Source organism: Meriones unguiculatus, chromosome 4 (genome assembly GCF_030254825.1).
Source record: "Meriones unguiculatus strain TT.TT164.6M chromosome 4, Bangor_MerUng_6.1, whole genome shotgun sequence".
Taxonomy (NCBI): Eukaryota; Metazoa; Chordata; class Mammalia; order Rodentia; family Muridae; genus Meriones; species Meriones unguiculatus.
Genome location: NC_083352.1, coordinates 13,217,368 through 13,244,012, shown reverse-complemented (window position 1 = coordinate 13,244,012; position 26,645 = coordinate 13,217,368). Strand labels below are relative to the sequence as shown.

The following is a 26,645-nucleotide window of genomic DNA, read 5'->3' as shown; positions in this document are numbered from 1 at the left end:
TTGGACAGCGCTGACTTACCAGAGCTGCAGGAAAGGTTTCGGAGAGTTCAAAAGGCTCCTCAGAAATCCAGTGACCCCATTCTAAAGAGTACAGTACCTAAGGGGGACACAACACACAGAGAACTTCAATCATGGGTTGATTAGACTGTTGGGTGGCAGGTCAAAGTCACTTTGATTAGAGCAAAACCAACCCCCCTAAAAGCCCAGCATCGCCAAGCTCCAAGGCCTGAAATCAGCCACACAACTGCTGGAGGGTTTTGGCAAGCTTCATGGTGTCTGCTCCAGTCATTAGCAAACACTTTATTTAAAAAAAAAAAAAAAGCATCTCACTGTGACTAGAAATAGAGGCCAGTACCCAGCTTGGTGGTTTCTCCCCATACCTGATACCCTACCAGAAACAAGAAATGCTAATGAGGCTACCAGTTCAAGGATATAGTCCCTCATGGTAGGGAAACCAAGGCAGAAGCTTGAAGCCGTGGTTACACTGCATTCAGAGTTAGAGAGCAGTGAGAGAGGAATGTTGAATGCCTGAGCTTAGACGGCTTCTCCTCTTTATGCAGTATGGGGCTCAAGCTCAGGGCACAGTGCTGCCCTCGGTTAGGCTGGGTTTGGCCACCTCACTGGACCCAATAAAGACAGTCTCACACAGGTATGGACAGAGGCTTATCTAAATAGGATAATCCCACAAGTGTGCCTGAAAGTTGGTCTCCTAGTTGACTTCACATCCTATCAGGTTAACAGTACTAACATAGTCTCCTAATGAAACCAAATACTTAAACACTATCCTGCATTTATACAAAACACTGTGTTAGGAATCCAAGTCTTTAATTCATTGTCCTTTAGAATCTTCCATAAATAGCCCATGATTTTATGAACTTAAAAAAATGAGGTGAGGGCTGGAGAGATGGCTCAGTTGGTCAAGTGTGTGCCATGTGAGCAGAAGGACTCTAGAACCTGTGTGAAAAGGGGGATTGTGGTTCTGCTGCTGGACTGGTAGAAGCAGTACTCTGGAAAGGTAGCAGGTGGGGCTGTGGGGGAGGGCCCAGTACATGCCCCCCCCCCAAAAAAAAATTCCCAGGAGCTAAGAGTCAGAAGAGAGGAGAAGTAGTTATGAGAGTGTTGAGCTCAAGACAATAGGAGAGAATGGAGGAGAACATGGGAAAACATGTCTCCATTAGGAACAGGAAAACAGCCAGCTCTGCTCACAGGAACCCTGCTCAAGGAAAATAACACATCTTCAATTAGATCCCTGTGACAACGGATATCTTGTCATTTAACTGTCTTTCTCCTACCTTTTACTGCCCAAGTGACATTGGAGGGATGGCAGAAAAGGGTAGGGAGTGGGGGGGAGGGGGAAGAAGAGAGGAGAAAGAGCTTAAAAAGTTCAAGTACTCTGTGGGTTAAAAGCATTCCCATTGCAAAGTATTCCCCGTCGGCTGCCCCATGCCACCTATCCTTTAGAGACCCACGGTCGACACTGTGGGTCTCCATGACCTCGTACAATCAGGCCAGGAGATAAAGTGCAATTTCAGCATCAGGCTCATGTCAACACGCAACAAAGGTAGACTCCATGGTGGGAAATGGGGTGTACCAGTGAGAGGCCAGGAGTCAGCCACACAAATGAGTGCAGCACTGAAGTTCAAATCCAACCTGCACTAAAATGTCAGCTAACAACTTCATGGGGAAAATTCACGTTCTCTGACTTTTTTCCTTTCTAAATGCTAAGAAAATAAAATTGTAAGTTTGCTAAGCAAATGAATAAATTTAAGAATAAATGCTGCATAGAGGTAGCAGAAAATACTGATTTGATTTCACTAAAATAACAGATTGAGAAATACAGAAAAACAAACAAACAACTTTGTTCTTTAGCCCTTTCTTTAGGCAAGCCCAGATCTGTAGCTCAGTATAATATTCAAAATAGGGGAAATTTGTTTTCTAGGATTTCAGGTGGCCATGTGAAATAATCTTATACAACCCCACATATTTCCTAGAAAATACTGAGTAGGAAAAAAGTAACTGAGAAACTAAACACAGCAAGGAGTGGGGTTGTATGCAGGGGATTACATCTTCGTAGGGGAAGCCTACCTCTAGGCTCCACCTCAACGACAACTCGGCACCCTGCTCACGACACTTAACACATTAGACACAGTAGATAATCATTAGAGTAACTTTCATAAAACCCAGACTTTGTTGATGAACCTTGCTTTATTCTTAGGAATACCTAGATGATGTCCCTTCATAGAGGGCTATGTAGTTCACTCCATACCAGGGAAACAAATTTCTCTCTCTCAAAAGACTTGTTTATACATATACATACAGACAGACAAGACATACATTCGGGTGTTTTGCCTGCATGTCAAAACACCCTGTAGAGGGCACTGGATCCCACTGAACTACAGTTACAGATGGCTCTGAGCTGCCACATGGGTGCTGGAAATCAAAGCCCAGGCCTCTGGAAGAGCAGACGGTTCTCCGAGTCACAGAGCCATCCCTCCATCCTCCATGCCCCTTCTTGTTATGCATGTTTTAATAATTATGCAGTGTGAGACAGTCTGGCTGCAGTTGGGGAAGCTAGAGAGTGGTGCTGTTCTCAGATGCAACAGGAAGAAAATGCATCTGAAATATCACTGGTGTAGCAAAATAAGCACACACTTGGCCCCACGAGGGACTGAAGGAGGGATACAGTGCACAGAAGAGACAATGTGACTGAGTTTGGGAAAATGCAGAGCAGACGGAAGAATGGTGGCCAACTGGGGAAGGCAGAAGCACAAGTGTCTGGAGAAGGAAGATGACGGGAATATTTAAATCCTTCTGCAGAGTCCCAAAAGCTGAGACAAGGGAACTTGGGGGGAAGGGAGAGAGGAAAGGTCACAGGAATAGCTCCTTTCCTGAAGCAAGATGAGGGTGAAGTTCACGGATTTTCTGAGGACTGCGAAACCTGGACAGTTCCTGCTGCTGCTGGGATGTCACCCCGAACACAGGGACAACGCCCTCAGGTGGGTGTTGGGCAGTATTTCTGGGGACACTTATCCAGGAAAAAAAAAAGCACAGGAATGCTGAGATTTGTCACCTTTCCATCCACAGGACAGCCAGGGCTGCAGTCAGGCTGTGGGATCCATTCTGGTACCTCTGAGTTGGGTTCAGACTGACCCCATTGGGAAGCACCCACCGCACAGAAAATCAGAGAAGACAAAACTCGCAGCGGGACGCGGCAGCACGATATTTGCCTGTGCACCCGAGTTCTGAGAGAGGCAGGACAACCAAGGGCTCAGAAGCGGCAGCTCCAAGAAACTGGAAGCAAAGTGTTCTCTGATGTGTAGACATCTCAGGGAATTTTAGTTTGGGTACACCTACAAAAAATTCAGTGAAGGGTGTGCACTCACATTGACTCAAGAAAATCAGCAAACTTCCATAAATTCTATGGATCCTAGTAAATTAGACAGCTTAGTAGCCATGATGTTCAAATGGCGCTCCTGTGTGTGTGCACACACAGGCATGCAAACATCATGATCAGAGGACACTGTGGGCCCAGGCAACTGAGCTCATGATGCCAGGCTGTGCCTTTTACCTCTGAACCATTTTCATGGCTCCCAATTTTATCATATTTTCTTAATGGCTTAGAAAAAAATATCAAGGAAAAAAATAATCTTTGTTCACAAAGCATTTCCTAAGCAGAGACCCTAAGCAAAGCTTCCTTAAATTAATTTCCAATTTCTCAAGAAATATTTTTAAAGAGGAAAAAAATAGCAAATTATTTAAATTAAAAGTGATGTTGGATGTTTTGGCCTACAGCAGAAGCTAATCCGTAAGAGAGACTTTTTAAGGCTGGGCTTGAGAAAGTTAATGGCTCCATTCAGCAATGATTAAGTGCTGACATGAAATACAACATGAAGCTGATTCAAGTCACTTGACAGCATTGCTGTAGGTCATGCTGAAACATTTATGAACAACCACGATTTTGATGAACAATCTTACTGTAACTGTACTATAAAAACAAAGTTTATTCCAGAGTTCCAGATAACCAGCCCCTCAGCTTCTACTTTGGGGCCCCCTTAGAGAGAGAAAACAGATCTCCAGCTGCGATGTTAAAAATTCAGCTTGGCAGGTTGAGGACAGAGTCTGAGTTGACAGTGATTGCCTGGCAGCAGGGAAATCCAAGGTTCAAGCCCTAGCCTGGCGTGAACAGGTGTGGTGACAGGAACCTCTGCAGCCAGGATGTGGAGGCAGCAGCGTCACAAGTTAAGAGCAAGCGGCACTGTGAACTCCTTTAGGGATCCTAGCAAGGGAGGAGCAAGAGGGCGCTTCTTGTAGGCTGCATAAAGCAACAGTTAATTCACTAAGTCAAGACTGACAGACATTGACTGGTAGCCACAGACTTAATCTGTGGGAACCTAAGCAATGTTACAGTATTCAAGGCCTGCTTCATGTCCTCTGGGTCAGCGGATGGAATAGGTGCTGTCGCATTCATGGCGTTTTGTCTCCTTTGACCTTTCCGTGCCATGGGGGCTCTCTGCTGCCATCTACCTACTATCCTCCCCATCAACTGTGCTTACAGTTCAGAAACATGTTCAGCATTGTCAAGAACAATGAAAGTAACTTATGAAGCTGTTATTTGTTAAAACCACAAATTTCAAATTATAAGTATCTCCCCAGCAGATCTCACAGTCTTGGTCTCAATGATTAGGAAGATTTTTCTCAAATGGCAGAGACTGGACATGTACATCATTTTAGCTGTTTGAGGGTAATGATAAAGTCTGTGATTCTTCCCGGCGAGGCAGTGTAAAGAACTGATTAAACACAGAGAATGCAGACAGCCTGGGACAAAGGGCAAGCTGGTTAATCCTTCACATGTATAATATGTATCATCCATCTCTATCAACTGAAGAGTAACCAGGCAGTTAGTGGAACAGTGCACCAGCGCAGCCGTTTGGAGGTAACGCTGAACTTGGGGCAGAGGCAGAGGGAAGAGAGAGAGAGAGAGGAGGAAGAGAGGGAGATGGGAAGAGGGACATAGAGAGACAGACCAATAGTTTAATTCTAATGACAAAGTAAATGGTTACTTATGTCCCACGCACTTTGGAGCCAGAAAACAGGAGGTCTGCTCTTCCAAAGAACCCAGCTTGAACTGGCAAAGTTTCAAGGCAATAATATTTGTTCCAAAGTAAGCTATCCCCCTGCATTTCCACCCTATCTCACAACACCAAGAAATGCTTCCTATAATTCCATAAGTTATTTTTAAAGGTACAAGCAAGCACATTTTGTAGATGCAGTGCCTGCCACATTGGAACAGTTTTTTACATGTCAGTTCTTAGTGGTAGCAAATATTTCCAACACAGTTAATTAAAGTGCAGCACATATCCACCCACAGTGCGGTCACCCCTTTCTAGTTTTAAAGCTTTTGAAAAAAAGTTAGAGAAACATTCAATACTCCCCTCATTTGAAAATTTTATACATATGTGTGCTTTGCTTACATAGATGTCTGTGCACCATATTGTGCAGTACCCTAGGAGTCCAGAAGAGGGCATTAGCTCCCCTGGAACTGGAGTTAAAGATGGTTGTGAGCCACAGTATGGGTGCTGAGAATCAAACCTGGGTCATCTGGTCGAGCAGCCAGTGCTCTTAACCACTGAGCTGCCTCTCCAGCACCTCCCTCCCTGCTTTATTTGGAGACAGGGTCTCACTGTGTATTGATGGGTGACGTGTAGCTTTTTATTATAGACCAGGTTGGCCTTGAATTCACAAAGATCTGCCTGCCTCTGCCTCTCAAGTGCTGGCACGAGCCACCACACCTGGATCAAAACATAAACAACAACAGAAGCCTGTCTACGCCCACAAAGTCTTCCCCATTTTATCCCCAGCTCCATCCTGATAATGACAGATCAGAGCTCATCTCCATGGAATCATATATGATGGAGAAGTCACTAACAGTACCATCTGGCTGTGACCTCTTGTAAGCTTGTCAAGGTTTACTTAAACTATGACTTCAGTAAAGCTCCTGAAAGGTGTCAAAGTCCTTGCACAATACTGCTACATGCTCATATTTGCTGACACTATACAGATGTTTTTTTATCCTGACACCGATGAGGAAACTGAGGCTTGGGGTACCACTGCTTACCCAAGGCCATACAGCTGGTAAATGGCTTTGAGTAAGGTTAGTATAAAACTCATCCATTTGAAGGACTACCATGTAAATGTTGGAGCCTTGCTGAGAATAAAGATGACCCCACTGGAGATGACCTTCATGTTTTGGAACCTCAAAGCCTGTCCTCAGTGACACAATTTCTCCAACAAGGACACACCTCCTAATCTTTCCCGAAGAGTTCCACCATCCAGGGATGAAGTATTCAAAGATGAGTCTACAGAGCCATTTTTATTCAAACCACCATACTGATGTATTTAAAAAACAATGCTAAGGGACTAAAAGTTTAGTGATATTTAAGACAGAGAAGATACACAACACACCATCCAAAATAAGTTACTCTTTCCCTTTAAAAATATATTATCAGAGACTAGATACGGATTGCATGTTGACATATAAGTTGTTTTGCATGTGTCTTAGATGGGGTTGCTATTGCTATGATGAAACACCATGACCAAAAGCAAGTTGGAGAGGAAAGGGTTTATTTGGCTTACACTTCCAGATCACAGTCCATCACTGGAGGAAGTCAGGACAAGAACTCAAGCAGGGATAGAACCTTGAGGCAGTTGCTGATGCAAAGGACATGGAGGGGTGCTGCTTACTGGCTTGCTACCCATGGCTGGCTTAGCCTGCTTTCTTATAGAACCCAGGCCCACCAGCCCGAAAACAGTACCACACACAATGGGCTGGGCCCTCTCATATCAATCACTAATTTAAAAAATGCCCTACAGACAGATTTGAGGGGGCATTTTCTCAATTGAAGTTCCCTCCTTTCAGATAACTCTGGCTTGTGTCAAGATGACATAAAAGGACCCCGCACAGAATGGTGGCTTTTTGACTCAGAGTCTCATGTGGTTTGAGTGGCACTCAAAGCAAGCAACTCCTGCCTCTGCCTTCCGCATGCTGGGATCCCAGGTATAAACAACTGGACCGACTGCAGCTGGAAAGATCTGCACACCCATCCGCAGCCCCACCACAGCTGTGCTCTCTAGCATACAAGACTTGGCCGGGCCTGGTCAGCTTGTGTTTTACCCAGTCCTTTCCACTTCACTAAATTGCTCAGTCATAGCCACTTTTAAAATAAGCTATGCAGTGACCAGGGTGACCTGGCATTTCACCACTGAACTCGGATGTCAAATCCAAACTTCTTTATAAATAGCATGAGCACGTACTTTCCTTATCAGAATAAAAACAAAGAAATAACTATAACAAATTCCAATGTAACTAAAATAAATAGCAGAAATATCACTTCACAGTATGAAACCAAAGCACAAGTTACTATTACCAACAAGAAGACAACACTTTGAATGCTATGGTTACTAAGGGAAACACTGGATTTTATATTACACCTAAAAAATGAGCACCAAGTCACATATTCTAAAAAATTTAAGCAAAAGAGACACTAATTACAGACGTAGTTTGGCAATTTAGGATGTGGTGCAACCTAAAATTCTCTAACTTATAAAATATATAGGTCATGTGTTTTCTCATTTAATCATTCAAAAAATAAGAACTGGGCTCCATGGCTGATTGAGTGCCAAGGAGTGTATGACTACCTCTAAGTTATGTAACAGAACTACTTTTTATGGGGCTTGTGGGGTGTGGTTTCATGGGGGAACATTTGCCTAGTATGTGTAAGGCCTTGGGTTTAATTCCCAATGCAAAGAGGGGGAATGGAGAGGAAAAACGGGAAAAAGCATAGGAAGCGAGGTGCTCTTACAATTTAACAATTGAAGTCAATGCTTTGATACAGTAAAGTACCAGAAGGTCAGGAGTACTCAAAATACAAAAACACTATTACTGCAATTCACTCTATGTATTCACTCAATTCTTACTTGTTCTGCTGTTACTCAACAAAACTCAAGGGGAAATGATTCCTGTGACACTTGAGGCGATGCTGCCTTCGCTTGCTCAGGGTCTAAGATGTGGCAGTCTGTGGCAGTTTGAGGAAGAAGAGGAGGCCACACTGAGGACAGAGCCCTGTACTCTCCCTATGGAGTGTTAATGACTGGCAGTCACATCCTGGCTGGAGTGTGTCTAAGCAAAGTTCCATAAGGTTGCATGTGGCCTGGGATGTCCAGTGCTTGATAAACTATTAGGTAGAATTAATGTTAATATAGTAGCAGAGCCATGCCCCTTCAAAGAAAACAAACACCAGCTGAAAAGCACACACAAACAGGGTAACTCTAAGCATACTGCTAGCTGTTATTTCAGCCTCAGTGGACAAGCTAACATGGAGTCACTTTTGTCACATTCTCTGGCAAAAGGAAGCCCAGGATGTGTTGTTTTCTTTTATAAAATGTATTTTCTCTAAGTCCATTGTAAGAATCAGACACAAAATGTACCACAGTAAAATGAGTGATGTTGTCAACTACAGTTTTGAAAAATAGTACAAATGTCTTTGGAAACCCAGTGTTCCCTCTACCAGCCCTCCCCAGCGCTGACAATGACACGCACATCTCATTTACCAAGGTACTTAAGGACGGACCAGCACAGTTCAAGTACAATGCTCCGGGCAATCTACTTTAACTTGGGGATAAAGTTCAGAAACCCTGGAAGTGTGGACAGCCGACAGCATCCCAGTGTCACTGGCAAGGATCCGAATGATAGATGGCTAAAGGCAGCTGTTGGAAAGTTCCAGTTAAATCAAATTACGGGTGAACTTTCCAACGTGTGCCAATGGATAAAATATTCCATGCTATTAACAAAAGTAAGAAGACCGATTAAGCCATTAGAAATTGGGCTGGGTATGATAAAGTGCCGTGCTCCAGATCAAGCACACAGCCCTCGGTCCAATGAGAGAGAGAGTGTGAGGGGAGAGTAAGAAATTTCAGTACCTGCCACCTCCAGCCCCCTAAAGCATTTTCTACAAGTGTGCTCTGAACTTCCAGCTTAACTCTGGAGTGATGTCTTATTCATAAGGAAGGGTGTCCAAGCCTCTGGTATTAAACCTGGCATCAGCAGCTCTCATTGAAAATGAAGCAAAAGAAAAAACAGTGTGGCCTTTAAGTCCATGAAGCTGTCAAATGGATGTGGACAAGCTGAGAAAGGCTGAGTGCCCCCACCTACCGATTCTTTGAAACTATTTTGCATAATACAGAGATTTATACCTTAAAGCTAACTGCTATCCAGGGACTTTTGTCCTAAATGAGTGTGTTTACAATGTGCAACACCAAATCCTTCCTGGTTCCCCTTGTTTGCCCATGTCTATCTTCCTGGATCCTTTCGTACTGGCTGAGCCTAGATCCTGTTCATCATCTTGATCTTCATTCCATGATACTCTAAACCTCTAACATACACAATCTCTCCTTGAATACCAATAATTAGAGGAATCAATACCTACAATTCATAATGTTCTGTTGTACCCTAAACCTTGGCTGCCATGTTCTTCTCCCCTACAGTCCCCATGATGAACTGCACCACCACTACTGCCAGTTGTTCTAAAAATGTAGGTAGGAGTCCCCTTGGTCCCTCTACTCACACACAGCATGCATTATCGAAAGCAGCATCCAGCAGGCTGCAGACCACTCTATACCTTACCTGCATCAGAGCTGCCCTTGTTATGGCCACAGCTCTCTTCACAACCTGTGCTGTAGCTGCCCATGTCATGTCTATAGGCTCTCCATACATAACTGCACTGTAACTCCTCATGGCTATAGGCTCTCTATACATAACTGCACTGTAACTCCCCTTATCATGGCTATAGGCTCTCTATACATATACTGCGTTATAACACCCTTATCATGGCTATAGGTATATCTCTCTGGATTATCCTTGATGCCTGCTGCTGGTTGCTCGGCCTCTGCTCTAGCCTCTCTGAAACCCATTCAGGGCAGAGGACAGAGACACAAAAGCCTGCTACCTCCTAGGTGGAGTTGCTTCCCATCCTTCAGATGGTGACCTATGATGCTACACTTAGTCCTTGACCACTTTAAAGAAATGGCAGCTGTGTTAAAGCTTTGCTCATGATGAAGCCTGTGGTGGTGGTTCATTCTGTCTTCTCTTAGAAACATGGCCTTGACTCCAAAGTCAATCCCTCCCAGATACGTTTTCCCACTGTCCTCATCAAGGTAAATGCCAAGGCCCTCATTTTCCAGGGGAATCGTGTGGTTGTTTTTTAATATGTTCTCAGTGCCATTTGTGCCTCCGCTGTGGGAAAAGGACTCTAGGATCTTGCCAGAGGGACAAAAGGATGACAGAGGATTAGGGAAGGGCTCCAGACAAAATCCTTATTGTAGTGGTCCATAGCCAATTCCCTGTGGAAAGAGTACATGGGGACACTACAGGGACAGAAGCAGACAGACTCTACAGTTTTAGCTCTGTAGAGAGAAACCATCTGACTTAGTGGTGAAAATGCGAAAGTCAGGGATGTGCTAAGATAAATGGCCATTGCCTTGGGATAAATGCCTTCAGCAATGCTGTTCCAAAGACCCATGCACGAGTTAGACCAGCTATTTCTGCATTGTGTCCTCATCTGGACATGTGTTTAGAGATGCCGTTTGTACGCTGCAAAATGCTCCGTAAGGACCAGTGGGTTGGCACTTGTGAAGAGCTCTGTAGCCTGCAGCCCTTTATGTCATAACCTGCAATGAAGATGAAATCTCTCTGGAATGAAACCCATGAAAGCTCAAGGGTCCCAGAGCTACTCAGGCAGATACCTGGAAGCTTGAAGTCCTTGCCTGACAGGTGCGGCCAGAGCTAACCCCAGACTGTGTACGCTGCGCACAGAGAAGTAGAAGGAGACAAAGCAGAAACTCTAGGTCGAGTGTGATAGGGCAACTGCAATTTGCCTAAAAATTTATCCTTGGAATCTATCAGTGTAAGTTCAAAAAAAGACGGTTTCCATGATGCGTAGTTCTGTATAAACTTTGGAAGAGAGTGTGAGATACTGTCTAAGCAGAAAACAGCTTGTTCTGGGTGTGTCCAGCTTCACCTGTGGAAGGAGTAGCAGGAAGTGAGTGGCTCAGACCACACTTGAGTGACATGCTCTGTTCTATAATAACTGACTCCCTTCTTGATGCCAGTAAACCAAGGAGAGAAAGCTCCAACTTGATCACATCATTCTAAGGCAGAAACTCACTTCATTCTCTTGAAATCAGGAAGCACTTGGTTATTACAGTAAGTTCCTTAAAATTTTGTAAAATTCTTTGAATTCAGAGCTGATTTAACATTTTTGTTTTGGTTTGGTTTTTTGAGACAGGGGTTCAGTGTTTAGCCTTGGCTATTGTGGACTTGCTTTGTAGACCAGGCTGTCCTCTGACAGAGGCTGATCTCTGACAGAGATCTGCCTGCCTCTTCCTCCCTGAGTACTGGGATTATAGGCATGTGCCACCGTGTCTGGCTTAACTTTTGAAAACCTCTTCTCAAGCTTTGTTTGTGAGATGTTTAGACTCACCATTTAAAAATACTAAAGTGGGGGAGACAGGGTGAGATCAGGAGGGGAGGAGGGAAGGGCTTATGGGGGGTTACAAAGTGAATAAAATGTAATTAATAAAAAAAATAAGAAATATAAAAAACAGGAAAAATTGGAAAAAAAAAGTTACATAAAAGAGACTGGCGGGACTAGAAGCAATGGCAATGGCTCAGCAGTTAAGAGCACTGGCTGCTCTCCCAAGGGATCTGGGTTTGATCGCAGCACCAGCATGGTGGCTCACAACCATTTGTAACTCCCGTTTCTGGGACTCTTAACACTCTCTTCTGGCCTCTGGAGTTATGGTATGAAGGTGCTGCTTACATTCAGACAAAACACCAAATACAAAATAACAAAAAATAATTTAAAAAGAAAAAAAAAAAAAAAGGAAGAAAGTGGGCTGAATTCCCCATGGCTGCCAGGCTGTTTCTGACTAGCACCAGAGCTGTAGAAGCAAAGGGCTGGGCCACAGCATACTCACCAGTCTCTCAGTGACCACAAATGGGTGAAAAGGCAGAGCCAGGCTGCAGAGGAGTCACAGAGAGTAAGAAGCACTAAGCAAGACAGAGCAGCATGAGTGACTACTGACTCCTACAGCAATCAATCTGTTGGCACACTGTGAGTCCAGGTGGGCACTTTGTTGCCTCTGTTCTCCCAAGTACAGGAACCTGAGCAATGCCAGGCATGGTTTTCTCTCCCTACACATCTGCCAGGCAATTCTTGTTCCAAAATCAGAAAAACAGGGATTACCATCTCTCTAGAGAACAGAGTAGACACTGGGGAAATTACTACTTTGGGAGCATGCAGGGATCACTAGCAATATTCTCAAATGGAAAAATAAAGGACAATTAGGCAAAAATTCACACCAACTTGTTTTACAAAATCACTAGGAGTTTTTGTGACTAACTGGCCACAGGCAGCCATCTGACTTTAAACTGCTACAATGGTCTTTCACAGAGATTTCCCGAGAACACTACACAAACCCTCAAGTAAAAACATTCTCCGAAATGTTTTCCTTGGAGCTAAATTTCTCATGCTCGCCAAAGAGAATATTTTAAGAATCCCTCAACTCTGCTGGAGATGGGGTTGGAAGGACCGCAGAGACTGAGGTCCGTGCCATCTTTCAGGGATGCAATATGAAAAGGTCATAATGTATCTAAGACTATATGCTGCAAATTAAGATGCAAATTCATTTGGATATTAAACTTTTAAGAAATCTTGGTGATTGACCTTTCTAATGGTGGCAGCAACCATCTCTCTCAAATAAATGTATTATGCTGTTATTGACCTTTTTAAATTCAAGAGGAAATCTGGGGAAATTGCTCAATTGGGAAAGCATGTACCTTGCAAGGATGTGGACTTGAATTCAGATCCCCAGAATACAAGTAAAAAGCTAGGTATGGTAGGTGACACACACCTGTAATCCCAGCCCCAGGAGCCAGGAGGCAGAGATAGGCCACAAGGCCATCGAGAAACCCTGACTCAAAGAGAAGCTAGAAGGCACCCAGAGAACAACACCTGAGGTTGCCCCACATGTGCACCATGTAAACAGGCTCCGTAGCCACACGTGCAAAGGAAAACAAGAAGATAAAATCATATAACTGCAAGAAGGCAGGCTGTGTGAGAAGCAGCCACTTCTGCCTTGGTCATGGCTGGTATCAGAAGAGGAAAGAGTCTGCTTCGTTTCTACATTTATTTTTGCAGAGTAAACCCGAGCAACACTGACACACGTCACAGTAGAGAAGGGCAGATCCTAGCAGCTGTAGGAGTCACAGGAACAGGTATCTGCTTTATGTGGCAGACACTGTCCTTTCCCACATAGTCCTGTGTTAGCTATTGCTGGCACTGCAGCACTTTTCATTTTGCATAAGATGCAAGCCTCCAAAACATTGTTCTCAAGGTCAGAAAGGGACTGCCTGTGGTGATACAGTACTTGAAGGTTTGAAAGAAAATCGAAGTATTTGATTGGATGTGATGCCTGTTCCTTGGAAAGAAATTCAAATCTGGTTCTGTAAACCAGGGCAAAAATTTATGCTGTGAAGTCACAGGCACTAGAGAGAAACTTACTACTGACTTTAAGCTGGTGGAGTCAAATCGCCTTCTCAGGACTTCTACCTTAGGCTGGTGCTGCTGCCTGTCCTGCACAGGGAAGGCAGTGGCTAGTACAGAAACTTGTAATTGACAGTAAGCAGCTGCTGAGGGCTTCTACACCACCCTCTGTAAGGCCCCGAGGACAGCACAGAAACCAGGATGGGAAGATGATGAGGGCTGGAAGATGAGAAGTGTTCTATGGTCCTGATTTACTTTACACATTGTTTTTGTATAAAACTATGGTAACAGTGGATCATAACTGTGGTGGTTTGAATGGTAACGACTCCCATAGGCTCCTATGCTTGAATGCTTTGTCCTCAATTTGTGGAACTGCCTGGGAAGGAGTAGGAAGTGTAGCCTTTTTGGAGTAGGTGTGCTGCTGGGGGTGAGCTTTGAGGTTTCAAAAGCCCATGGCAGGCTCAGTCTCTCTCTCTCTCTCTCTCTCCCCCTGATGCCTGTGAGTAATAATATAAGCCCTCAGCTACTGTAGCACCATGCCTGTCTGCTTCTTGCCATTATGATCATGTACTAACCCTCTAAAGTGTTGCCTTGGTCATGGTGTCTCTTCACACAATAGAACAGTGAACAAGACAGACTTAGGCAGCACAGTAAGGACCTTTCTCTTAGGAGGACGGCTGAGATATAAACCATGTAACACATTTAGTGGAGTTAAAATCTGCATATACATAGTCATATAGTAAGTCAATCAGTAGGTGCCGGATATATCCCTGACAGGAATTGCATTCTTAATTAAAGTTGCTGTAGCTGAGGTGGCATTCTCTCCTCCTGTCTTCTACTCCATAAGCACTTATGACCAGGAACAAGGGGATGGAGGAAAACAGGATAAACATGGCTTCTTTGCTTCCACAGGTTCAGTCTATAAGAAGCCACAGATACTACTAAGTCATGAAGCTAATGACTAAATAGAATTTTGATAAATCCTACTGAAAATGTACAATGGATAGTCTAACATACCACTTTTTGGAGATAGGGTCAGATAGGATGAAGGGGCAATCAAAGAAAACCCAGTCAAATGTGTGGTACATACCTTTAATTTCACCATGTAGGAGGCAGAGGCAGGAGAAACTCTGTGAGTTCAGACTATCCCAGTCTGCACAGTGAATTCCAGGCTAACCAGGGAAAAGAGAAAGGAAAGGAGGAAAGGAGAGAGAGAGTATGAGGGAGAGAGAGAGAGAGAGAGAGAGAGAGAGAGAGAGGTTAACCAGGAGAGGAAAGGATGAGCCAGATCTAGTTAAGGGGGCCTGGAGATCTGTGTAGTGCCTCTATAGAGAAAAGGGAACCAACCTGGCTTCAGAGAAGGGAAGGAGAAAAAGTGGAAAACACCAACCAGTGATGATATGCAGGCCACGCACAATACCCTGTGAAGGACCATGCTTTATCCTAACTGCTGTGGTGGCCACTGAGTGACTTTACCATGCTAAGAGTTATTTTAAATGACTTGTTCAGCTTTGTGGAGAATGGTTTATTTAAACAGTCCTGAGTCAATGAACCATCTGAACGTAATGAAGTAATTGGAGAATCTAATGGAGGCGCTCTGGCAATTGTAAGTGCTCACTGCCGATGTATGCTGGGATGCTTGAGGTGAGCACCTTGGGGCAAAGCGATGCTTTTGGAACAACCTGGTTCTGGAGATGCCAGGAAGAGGTAGAGATGGGTGCTAAAGATGAGGAGGAGCCGCTAGGGGGAGAGGTATATTCCAGAGGGGCCGAGGCCACTCAGGGTGGGAATGGTGATAGGCTAACTACCATTTTGGTAACAAGACTATTGCCACTTGGGAACAAGGAAGAATGGGTTTCTGCTGCACTTATGGAAAGGAAGTAGTCAGAGGAAAACTGAGGGGATGTGATTAGTGAGGAACTGCCAGACACTGAGCAGAGGTGTGAAGCTTCTGGTATTGTATCGTCAAGTCCAAACAATACCCCATTCCTACCCCAACCCTCCAAATGAGGGCAGGTGCACTGTTTAGTCCAAAATTGAGTTTAGGCCAAGCTCAAACTGGACTATAAAGAGGTTTTGGTAGTGAGATAAAAGGCAGCATTCCCCAGGAACTTGTGACACTGGTTCCCATCAGCCAAAAGGAGTCATTTCCCTTACCTCTGACAGAAGGGACATATGGCTTCATAGACATGTACCTGTGGCTGCCCATCAAAGCCCATGCTGGCGCCAGGCTCCATCAGTCCCTAGTCACAAGTACCTATTATACATTTCAAAGTTCTCAACTTAGTCTCCTTCCTGCTCCAGCCACTCACCCTCCTTAAAACCACCCCCATTTTCACTATTCCCACACTCATTCTCCCTCTATCTCTTGCTATCATCTTGCTCCCTCACTGTGCCCTATTCTCTACCTTTCCCTATTCTCCCTTCTCTTACAGACAGATAGTCCTAGTCACATCCAGCCAGCTTCTTTTTCTCTCTGCTTTGGATTCTTCCAGATGCCTCTGAACATTCCCTCTAAATCACACCAAAAACCTTAGTGGGGATGCTGGCAGTTTCTTTACTGTGCCCCTCAAGTACACCTCTCTTGGGACAACAAGTGTCCCAAACTCTTGTATTGTCTCTCCTCATTTCCCAGAACAACAGAATGGCACAGAAGCAAGGCTAGACGGCTACTTTTGTAAAGAACACCTTTCTGAAATATGAAAGGAGAGGGATTTGAAGGATAAAGTGTTAAAGACATTTTGAGTTGGAAATAAAAAAGGGAATTCACTCACTGAAGCTTAGAGATTAAGTCTTATTTCACACAGATAAGAGAGGCAGTGCTCAGCTGCAACTAGGTAAAGCAACCCATCAGCTCTGAAAAGACCTTTGAAGGATAATTTCAACCAGGTGTGGTGGTGGCGCATGTCTTTAATCCCAGCACTTGGAAGGCAGAGGCAGGCAGATCTCTGAGTTTGAGGCCCGCCTAGTCTGCAGTCAGTCTGGGATACTGACTGCAGTATCAGTTTTGGCTTCTGAGCCTGAAAACCAAAACAGAATATCTGAACTTTTTGCACATCATGATTTTTAGCAGAAATCTCTTAGGCCTTTTTGCATTTTTTTTTTTTTTTCCTCGTGAGCACAAGTGTGTGGATGCTAGAGATTCAAATTCGTGTCATTCTTCAGGAGCCATCCACCTTTTCTGAGACACCATCGCTCAAGGGGACCTGCCCATTAGGCTAAACTGGCTGGTTGATAGCCCCAGGGATCTATCTGTAGCCGGCTCCTCCGTGGTGGGATGGATTACCAGTTCTCGCCAGTACACCAGGCTCTTCATGTGAGCCGGGAGATTTAAACCCAGGTCTTCAGGTGCAGCAAGCATTTTAGCAATTGCGCCTCTCCCCATCCTGTCTTAAGCCTTTTGTAACAGAGAGCTGTGGGTTATGACACTGGAAAGAGCCGTTCTTAAGAGTACATCTGTAGCTTGTTTTCATAGTCTAATCCTACAGGATTAAATTAGCCCAGCATTAACGTAGTACATTCTTGGGTGAGGAGAAAGGAGCAAGGCAGTCGACACACCACGGTTACCATTGCTGCTGCTCGCGTTAGCAATTAGCTGGTGGGCCTTGAGCTGACCCTAGGCTGAGGATCAAAGGAAAAACACACTGATTGACAGGCCGTGGCAATTTTTATCAATTATAAAAACGATGATAGATTTTTAAAGACTGCCTTGAGTGCACAGAAAATAACGTTAAGGATGCATAGAGAACATTTCCAAATGGGATTAAACGAACATGTTTCATCCTAAGCAAATCCATCTGTGCAAACAATCTCTGGATTCTTTTCTTTTTTGGCTTCTGAGCCATCATGAGCATAGTTCACATCACTCCCTATAGTCAAACACACAGTAACCCTGACTGGGGTGTGGGAAAACCCTGCTTGTGTTTCTAGTCCAAGTCTGTTCTGATCTTAGTTTCACGGGAAGCCGGCAGTTTACCCTAAGGACTCCTGTCTACCTCCAGCCTCGACACTCAGGAAGAACACCTTCCCCCATGCTCAGGGACACTTAAGGGCCCACAGGTTGCACTTCAGCGTGTGGAAGCCGAGGCACTGCTGCTCGTGTCACCACCTCGGATCAAACGCATCTGGCAAACATCTCATTTTAAAATAAACGATGAGCACGAGGCTTACCCATTCGTAGGAAAGAATCCAGCAGCCTCGTGCAATCCCCATCAACACGTTGAGGGTGCGGACAACGTTCCCCACCAGCACATGGGTGGTGGACTCGCAGACCTCGGGTGAGAAGGAAAAGCCTTTCAGTGCGTTCACCACCTGGATGATAAGTTCCTGCTTCCTGCAGAGCAGAGAGGGAGCAGTCAGCCATCATGCTGTGTGGCCATCAGAGAAGCAGAGGCACAGAGCCCGGTTTCACTTTGGTTACAGTGGAACATGGGATTGGGGAAACGAGCACATTTCAGGTGTTGGGCAAGCCATGAGACTACCCACGGCATTCCCAGGGACAGTGTGGGCATTGCAGGCCAGTCTCCCCACACCAGTGTACTGCACACCAGATTATGTACTTCCATGCATTCGTGAGCCAGTGTGTGCATGTTCTCCTAAAATACATAGTATGTTGTGTGTCTGTCTGTACGCATGTGTGCCATGACGTTTGTGTGGAGGGCAAAGGACAACTGCCGGGAAAGGTTCTTTCCTGCCTTCCCCTAAGAGGGTTCCTGGGACGGACTCCGGTCATCAAGCTTGGCAGCAGGGCCTTTGCTCACATGTATCCCACTAGTCCAGGCCCCAAATTATCATTTGCTTGTTTTACTTGGAGAATGTGACATTATTGGAGTGTCAAACACAGTTTTTCCCATTAAAAAAAAGAACTTTAATTATCTCTTTAATTCCCAAAGCTCACTAGCATCTTTAACCTGTCATTTTCTTAATAGCTGGAACGCCTTTTTTGGTTTTTCAAAATGTTCTTTTACCATCCTTATACAGGCCTTTAGTTCTAATCTGCTTGCTTCATTCTTTTACAGTGTGCTTGCTAATATCCATGGCCCCCTGCCCCAGAATTGTTTCGAAGTCCCCAGTGAATCACAAGCCATGAGCAAGGCCTGATCTCTGTCTGTGAAGACAGGAGCCTCCCTCCTCTCCACCAGGGTACCACAACAGGCATCCTGCTATGACCCATGCTTGTTGACTCCCTAGTCTTATCTCCGGTATACAGCATCTCAAGAGCTCAGCCTCTCTCTGTGAGAAGGGCTGACCTCCGTCAACTTCTAATCTTGGGGCTTTGTGGCGTGGGCCAAGATGGCCCCTCCCCAACTGATCTGGAGACACTGTGCTTGTTAGCATCTCAGAGAGGATTAAATTTAGAACTCCACTTTAGAATATCTGATCTTCTCTGTCCCAAGCCTGGCAGCTACCAGCGGCTCATGGATGTGCTAATTGGGAACAACTGCCTTTTTATGGCCTTGTTAATCAATGTGGAATCAGGCTGTCCAAGGTCTCCAAGATACGCAAGAAGTGTAAGATGAGACGGGATCAGAGGACAGCACAGCCAAAATGAAAAGTTTTCTTTTTAAATCCTTTAATGAGAAAAATAACTGGCTGTCATTTTTTTCTTTCTAACTTACGGAATAATCAAGGACTTCCTTATGCTCACAGTCAGTATTTCTAGGGTAGATTAAAGTGTTCATGGCACATCTCAAGTTATTAATACAGGAAAGAGGGCTTCTCTTTTGTGAAACGTGACATAGAGTGTTTAACGCATCAATGCTTTTATTGCCACGGGCAGAAAAAAAAAGAGCCTGCCACAAAAGGCGGTCTATGCACACATGTTCCTGCAGTGTGTTTTCACTGAAATGTCCCAATGTTTGGATGAATGTCTTACAAACCTCAAATCCTATGATTAAAAAACAAAACAAAACAAAACAAAACAAAACAAAACACCAAAACGTGGTTTTCCCTTTAAACACAAATTTGAAAATCCGTTGCAAGGAATATAGTACTATATATTTTTGTTGGATGTTCTTTATTGTGCTAAATGTTTAAGGGAGATGATAAGAGCAAGCCAACAAGCCATTAACCCTTCTACAAGATGCAGAGCAAGATGCAGAGATAGCTACCTTAGACCAGATGTAGAAAGCTTTCCGCCATTGTGTTTAAGACTGGTAAGACTCTCACTGCTTAGTTTATTACACATTCATGGAGTGAGGGGTGGAGAGAAACAACCATGAGGGCTTAAGCAAGCAAAAGGGGATGGCAAAAAATACAAACTCTAATGCTATGCAAAGGACCCTAAAAGCTTTTTGCACAGCTGCCCATGTTTAACTACATTTTTAATTTCCAGTGATCTTTTAACCCCATACTAGTTATTTTGAGTAAAAGCGAGTCATCCAGTTCTGTGAGTGGCCTAAAGGCATAAAGACCTACCCTATATACAAATTTTACAATGGATAGAAAGTTATCAAAACAACAAGTACTTACTCAGATGGCATGCTTGTCATGACTAATGTTCTCATTGGCTAGAGATTTCAAAAGAGAAGAACAACAAGAAAAAAAAACAGTCAAAAATATAAGAAATATTTTTCCCACAGAAATACACTTTAATAAGGTTTTTGAACAGTTACATCACTTAAACAAAAACATTTAAGCACACACTCACGTGTGCTTGAGCACATATACACATTAAAGAGCTTTATATTTCCATTTAAAAAAATCAGGATATGAAAATTCAGACACTATGCTAGCTCCTCCCCCACCCCCAAACCTAGATGTGATGGAGGAGAGCAGGAAGGCTCACAGAGAACCTCCAGACTTACAGACTTTGGAGTGAGGAAGGAGTGAGAATGGGGCTCAGGTGGCCACCCTTCCTTCCTAAACTACAAGCGACCATGTCCGCATTTCAGGAGTACTCCTGTACAGTACTGTTTATGATCCAGAGGGCCCAGCCAACCTTACACATTTGGCAAAAAGTGACTGAATTACTGGGTTACTCCTGCTCTTATGAAAATGGCATGTATCTGGGGGTGGTTCCTGTTGACCATAGGGTCTCACGATATAGAACTTCATATCTTCATCTTGCTATGTAACCTGCCGTCTTGGAACTCACAATCCTCCTTCCTCAGTATTACTGAGTACAACCAGATCTTGCCCCATGAGGTATTTGAAACACTGTTCCTTAGTGTAATGTTTAATTTTGGTTGTCAGTTCTAAGGATTTGGAAACACCATGGAAACAAATCTCTGGGTGTGTCTGTGAGGATTACCTGGAGTGGATACTGCTCCTCTACTGACTAGGGTCCAGGCTGAATAAAAAGAGGGAGACAAGCTGAGTGCCAGCACTCATCTCTTCCTGCTTCCTGAAAGCAGATGCTCTGAGCTGCCTCAAGCCTTCCCAGCCATGATGTATTTACTATGCCTCCAAAGTGGGGCCAAGCGAAACCCTCCCTTAAATTGTCCCTCACAGGGGCAAGAACAGTAACTAATCTACTCAGATGTGTGTGTGTGTGTGTGTGTGTGTGTGTGTTTGTGTGTGTTTAACTGCAGAAAATGTAAATGCTGTGGAAATATGCTTAGGTACCTGAGTGTGCTACAATTTTTCCAGAATTTGCTGACGTCTTTCAGCTAGTGTATATTCCATGGGAATGTGTGAATTTACATTATACATATACTTTTGCAGCTGAAGTGAGGAGCCTCATTTGTGCCTTAAATGGAAAAGGCACACTGAGGAGGGGAATACAAAAGGCTTCCAAGGATGCTGCCTAGAAGGTGACTAGACACTGTACATTTAAGGAAGATGGAGACCGTAGACAGCAGAGGGAGCATGACTCTAAAAGATAACTGGAGGAGAGCTCTGAGGATGAGCTTTCCCTGTCCTTTAGCTGTCCTTCTGCAAACTTGCATTGTTACCTCTGACAACCCATGTGCTGTAGCAGAAGCATAGCTTTCTGGATTGGTTCTAGATACAGGGCCTGGACATGGGAGACTCCATGTCACACCATTCTGGCTAAGCCTAGTGTCATCTCTGACAGGGCAGGGGTGGGACAGCTCCAGGACACAGTCGTGGGAAGAAGCTGTCTCTACCTTGCTGGAACTTGGCAATTAGATGCTGGGCAGCATATCACCTCCCCCCTGCCCCCCTCTGTGCCCCTCATCCCTGCCCACCACCACTTCCCTTCCTTCACAAGCTCATTCTCCAGAGTGGCCACACATGGCTGGTGATTCCCAGCTTCTTGTCTGTGTACCCTGCTGGCTTCACAGTTCTGCTTGGAGGTCTAACGAGGATTTTCAACTTAATCTGATCAAAAAACTAAACCACTGCACTAGCCAGACAATTAGGAAAGAAAAAGAAATAAAGGAGACTAAAACTGCAGAGCAAGTAGTAAAACTACTACCCACAGATCAGATTTTACATGGGTTGTTTTTGTGCCTTTTCCATAAAAATAACCACGAGAACTAAATAAATTCAACAAGGCTTCAGGAAATAAGACCAACACATAAAACTAGTTATACTTTTACAAATTATTAGTGAGCAATCGGAAAAGGATATTAGGAAAACAGTTCCACTGACAAGAAGATGAAGAAGAATACACAGAATAAATTCAGTAAGGGAGGCACAATGTTGCGTCAAAGGGCAGGGGAGAGGGCTTAGAGGGTACAGTGCTCACTCCCTGCTGTGTGAGGGATCTCCAGGAGCCAGGCAAACTCTGGGAGGCCATTTGCAGGCCCTTTGTTCAGAAGCCACAGGAGTTAGCCAGAGGAAGCTGGCTTGCTGTAGTAGCAGAATCACTGAGCTCTGAGTACAAAGGAAAGGACTTGCCTCAGCACTATCAGGTGGAGAGGGGTCAAGTAGGACCCTACTGTCAGAGAAGATCAAGGGCTGGAGAGATGCCCTGGCTCCTCTTCCTGAGAACCCATGTTTGGTTCCCAGCACCTACAGGGCAGGTCACAACCACCTGTAAGTCCAGTTCCGGGGGAACCAGTGCCCTCTTCTGGCCTCGGTAGGCTCCAGGCACACACGTGGTGCACGGAGATACATGCAAGCAAAATACACACACATATAAAAAAGAAGTATGAAAAGAAAGATCAAAACCCGAATTTAAAAAGTAAGCAAGCAGCTTGAAGAAACATGGCTCCACAGAAAAGGAGCAAACGGCCATCAAATAAACAGAAGATGTTACACATCCCCAGGAATCAGGGAAATACCACCCCCATTGAGATGATACGTCACTCATGTTATATGAGAACAGTTTTGTGGGCATGTGAAGACACTGTTGGGGAGTAAAATTTGGGTACTAGTTAGTTACCTGACTAAGAGTTAAACCTGTCATTGCCAGGTTGATGAGCAGGGACGAAGAGCAACTTCCAGTAAAAACCAACAACCACTCATCTGGCAGCATCAGTCACACGGCGTTCTGCTCATCGGGCCACAGAGATGTGAAAACACATCCAGTGTGACTCCTCCCTTATTCAAGGAAATTCCTAAGAGCATGCCAGGTATTTGTGTCTGTAACTGTGAATGAATCTTAAACAAAGGAAGACTGTTGATGGGCAGAGAAATGGATGCATGGATGACAAAGTAAATACAGTCCCAGAGGTAACAAGCTGGAGAGGAGAACTGCAAAGTCAGGTTGCAAAACAGGTCATGTTGGTTGCCAGCTTGACAGGTGTAGGGTCACCATGGAAACAAAGCTCCGGACTTGGCTCCGGACATCACCTAGCCTGAGTTAGTTGAGGTGGGAAGACCTAAGGTGGGCAGCACCATTCTGCGGGGCAGAGCCCAGGAGGAAGGGAGAGAAGGAAGCTGAGTACCAGCATTTGTCTCTGTCCCTGACGGCAGGTGCCTCAAGCTCCTGCTGCCTTGTCCTTCCCGCCATGGTGGACTGTCCCCTCAGATTGTGAGCCCACACAGACTCTTCCTCCCTTAAGCTGCTTTTATTGGGTGCTTTGTCCTAGCAACAAGACAAGCAGCTATTACATAATACAAATGGGGTTTGCATATGGACATGCAAAGTCCACCCAGTAGAGGCTCAACTGATTCTTGCTCTACCATAATCTGAGTCTTCAAGGTCCCAGGAATGTTTATGTGTTAATGCTGGAGGTGGTAGGACCTTTAAGACATGGGTGCTGGTGAGCGGTCTTTAGGACAGTGGGGAAGGGTATTCTTGAAGGGTATTTTTGCTTCCTTGCTTAGTTTTGCACCATCCTAAGCTCTTACCATGATGTAAGCTACAGGGCCAGTTGATCTCCCAAACCCTAAGACACTTAAACACTTCTCTTCAAAAGGTAACAATCTCAGATAGTCTGTAACAGTAAACTGAAGCTGACGGGCACACTCTTCCACTGGGAAAACTACTAACAAAACCATTTCAACACACCAAACAGTCCAAAATCAACTTAAAAGGCCAGCTGAGGCCCACAGAATGTGAGAGGCACACAGCCAAAACAAGGATAGCCACCAAAAGAAAACCGTGAAGTTTATCTAATAGCATGTTCAGTGAATTTTATTTCACAGACTGAAAAACGAAACAAAAGGGTTTAGCAAAACATGGATACAAAATGGCAATCAGTCATGAGTTATGGGTATGTGACTTGTGCACATACACACAAACACACACATACATTTCAAGTGTGCAGATAAGCAGGACATGCTCTCCTCTAAGTCACTATGGCTCTCTGGGCATCAGGACAGCTTTATAGAGCTAGGGGAAAGCAGAGGGCTGAATTAAGTAGGCGACTCATAGCCCTTGGCCTCAGGGTACCATTAATGCTACCTTCTCTTTCAATTGTTTTGTTTATTCTCCTTGAACAAGAGAGAAGGGCTTTCTAGTTCCTTCACAAATTAATGTGCTGTATATTCATTTCATGTTAGTTTAAGATTCATTTGTTCCTGTACCCTAAAAAAACAACCTTTTCAGTTTTGACAGTCTCCTGAAATTTGCAGTAGACCTCTGCTAGAGTCTGAAGGAGGCTAGTGAGCTCCACCATTACAGGAAAGCCCCACCCCAGCAGCTTAGAGCCAAACCTCTGCACCTCACAACAGAGCCCTGTGCCCCAGGCATCAGGCTTAGGACTGTGTACCCCATAAGAGAGCAGAGCTCCCCAGGCAGCTCAGACCCAGACACATCTTTCACTGCCTTTTTAGACTGAGTCCCTAAAACTTTGTGAGCTATTTTTCTCATTTTCTAGTTTGTTCTCCACTAGCTTTTGATTTGTTTTTATTTGCTTGAATAATTGATTCCCATTAGAGAAAGAGGAGGCATGTGAGGGTCTGACTGTTACGTCTGGCCGTTTGATGTCCTAAACAAATGGATTCTAGTCCCTTCTGAAGAAGAGGAAAGAGAGAAGCTAGCTTGTTTGTTTATTTTAACTGTTAAGTCAGAGGATTCCTCAGTACGTAGAGTCCTCACACAATGAATTATAATCTAATTTAGCATGTGAACTCAGCAAAAGTCTAACTTAATGGTAAACTGTGTGATAAATTGTCTCAGCCGGACACAGCGGCAGGTTTCAGTCAATGGCAGTCAGGTGGGCAGATAACCAGGCCTTTTTCAGATGAGGCAAATACACAAGCTACACCCATCAGGCTGCTGATGTCCCTCTGATTTCTGCCCGCAGATGCTGCCTGCGTTTCCTGGGTCAGGTCTCTCTGAACCCAGCTGCCCAACTTACTAATTGCTCTCTGATTAAGTTCTGAAGTTTTATCAGTTCAGTACCACTAAGTGATCATATGCAAGCACCTTCTGGCCACTGTACCTGCTACTCTTTCTAGTTCCTGAGTCATTGGCTAGTCATTGGCTAGTCCTTCCTTGGTTTCAAGATCCACAGGCTTGTAGTTTAGGTTTGAGTTTATTTGAGCAATGTTTAGATTGGAAAGGGTCCAGGCCTGGATTACAGCCCATGATTATCTAAGCTAGACCCATTAGAGACCTTAGAAGTTCAGCCACTTGGAGAGAAGGCCTGGGTCAGATGGTAGGCAGTGGTTTGAAAACAGGGACCAGTAGGATTGCCTGAGTTCACAGGCTGGCCGGAAGGCCACTGACTTAGAACTATCAAGCTGAAGAAACAGGTGAACCTTCTCCCCTGAATAGTGACTGGAGCCACACTGCAAAGATTTCATCTAAGCCAAATTGCTCACTTTATGGGGTGTTTTACAGAAAGACCCTAACGTCCCCAGAAACAGCAGGATGCGCTCCTAACAGGCATAAATGAAACCATTTCTTTTAAAAAATGCTTGGGCATTTGCTTCATCTGAACAAGGCTGGGTCATCAGCCCACCTGACTGTTCGTGTGTGTGTGTGTGTGTGTGTGTGTGTGTGTGTGTGTGTGTGAAGAGGACGTTGGATCCCTGAGGCTGCAATTACAGCAGTTGTGAGTCACCTGAACTCTGGTGGGGCAGCAATTGCTATTCACTACTGAAACTTAAAGAAGCACTTGATAACAAACCATCTTTAGTTTCACTTTACAAGTATGTGTATTTGCCTGCATGAATGTCTGTGTACCACCTGTACACCTTGTACCCTTAAAGAGGACAGACGAGGGTGTCAGATCTTCTGGAACTAGAGTTACAGGTAGTTGTGAGCCACCACGTAGGTGCTGGGAACAGAACTTGGGGCTGAACCATGTCTTCAGCCCTTTTGTTGACTGCCATCTCCGGCTTCACCTTCTGTCTGTCCTTCCCTATCCTCTTCTATGTCCTCAGAATGCCCCAGCCTTTTCCTTTAGTCACTTTCTCAGCTAAACAATGGGAAGAAAAGCTGAGTACCTAACCCGGCCCTCCAATTAGTGGTTGTTTCTTGGATCTTCCTTGGGGTTTGGCCAAAATCTTCAGCATCACACAGAGACTGTGTCTTGGAAAGGCTCAGCAGGAGCTCTGTCTGCAGCACTGTGAACTCAGTATGTTAGATAAGAACACAAAAGCAGTTTGAAATCTACCATCCTGCCTTCATTTCTGCCCCACCACCCCTTCCTAAAAAAGAAAAAAAAAAAAATCAACAGGGCCATGGTTTGTTGATGGTTTTAGCTAAGGCTTACATCTTGACCAGCTCCATAAAAACAAACA

At 44.6% G+C, this 26,645-nt stretch overlaps 1 protein-coding gene across 3 annotated transcripts in view; it reads right to left on the bottom strand.

Moving 5' to 3' along the window:
• Positions 1–26,645, bottom strand: part of Mcph1 (microcephalin 1) — a 206,855-nt gene that overhangs the window by 121,855 nt on the left and 58,355 nt on the right. For all 3 annotated transcript variants that reach the window (XM_060381444.1, XM_060381445.1, XM_060381446.1), the window contains 3 exons: positions 20,070–20,107; positions 17,769–17,931; positions 20–97 (listed from right to left, as the gene is read on the bottom strand). In XM_060381444.1, the coding sequence (XP_060237427.1) occupies positions 20–97; positions 17,769–17,931; positions 20,070–20,107 (279 nt within the window). The remainder of the gene's footprint in view (positions 1–19; positions 98–17,768; positions 17,932–20,069; positions 20,108–26,645) is intronic.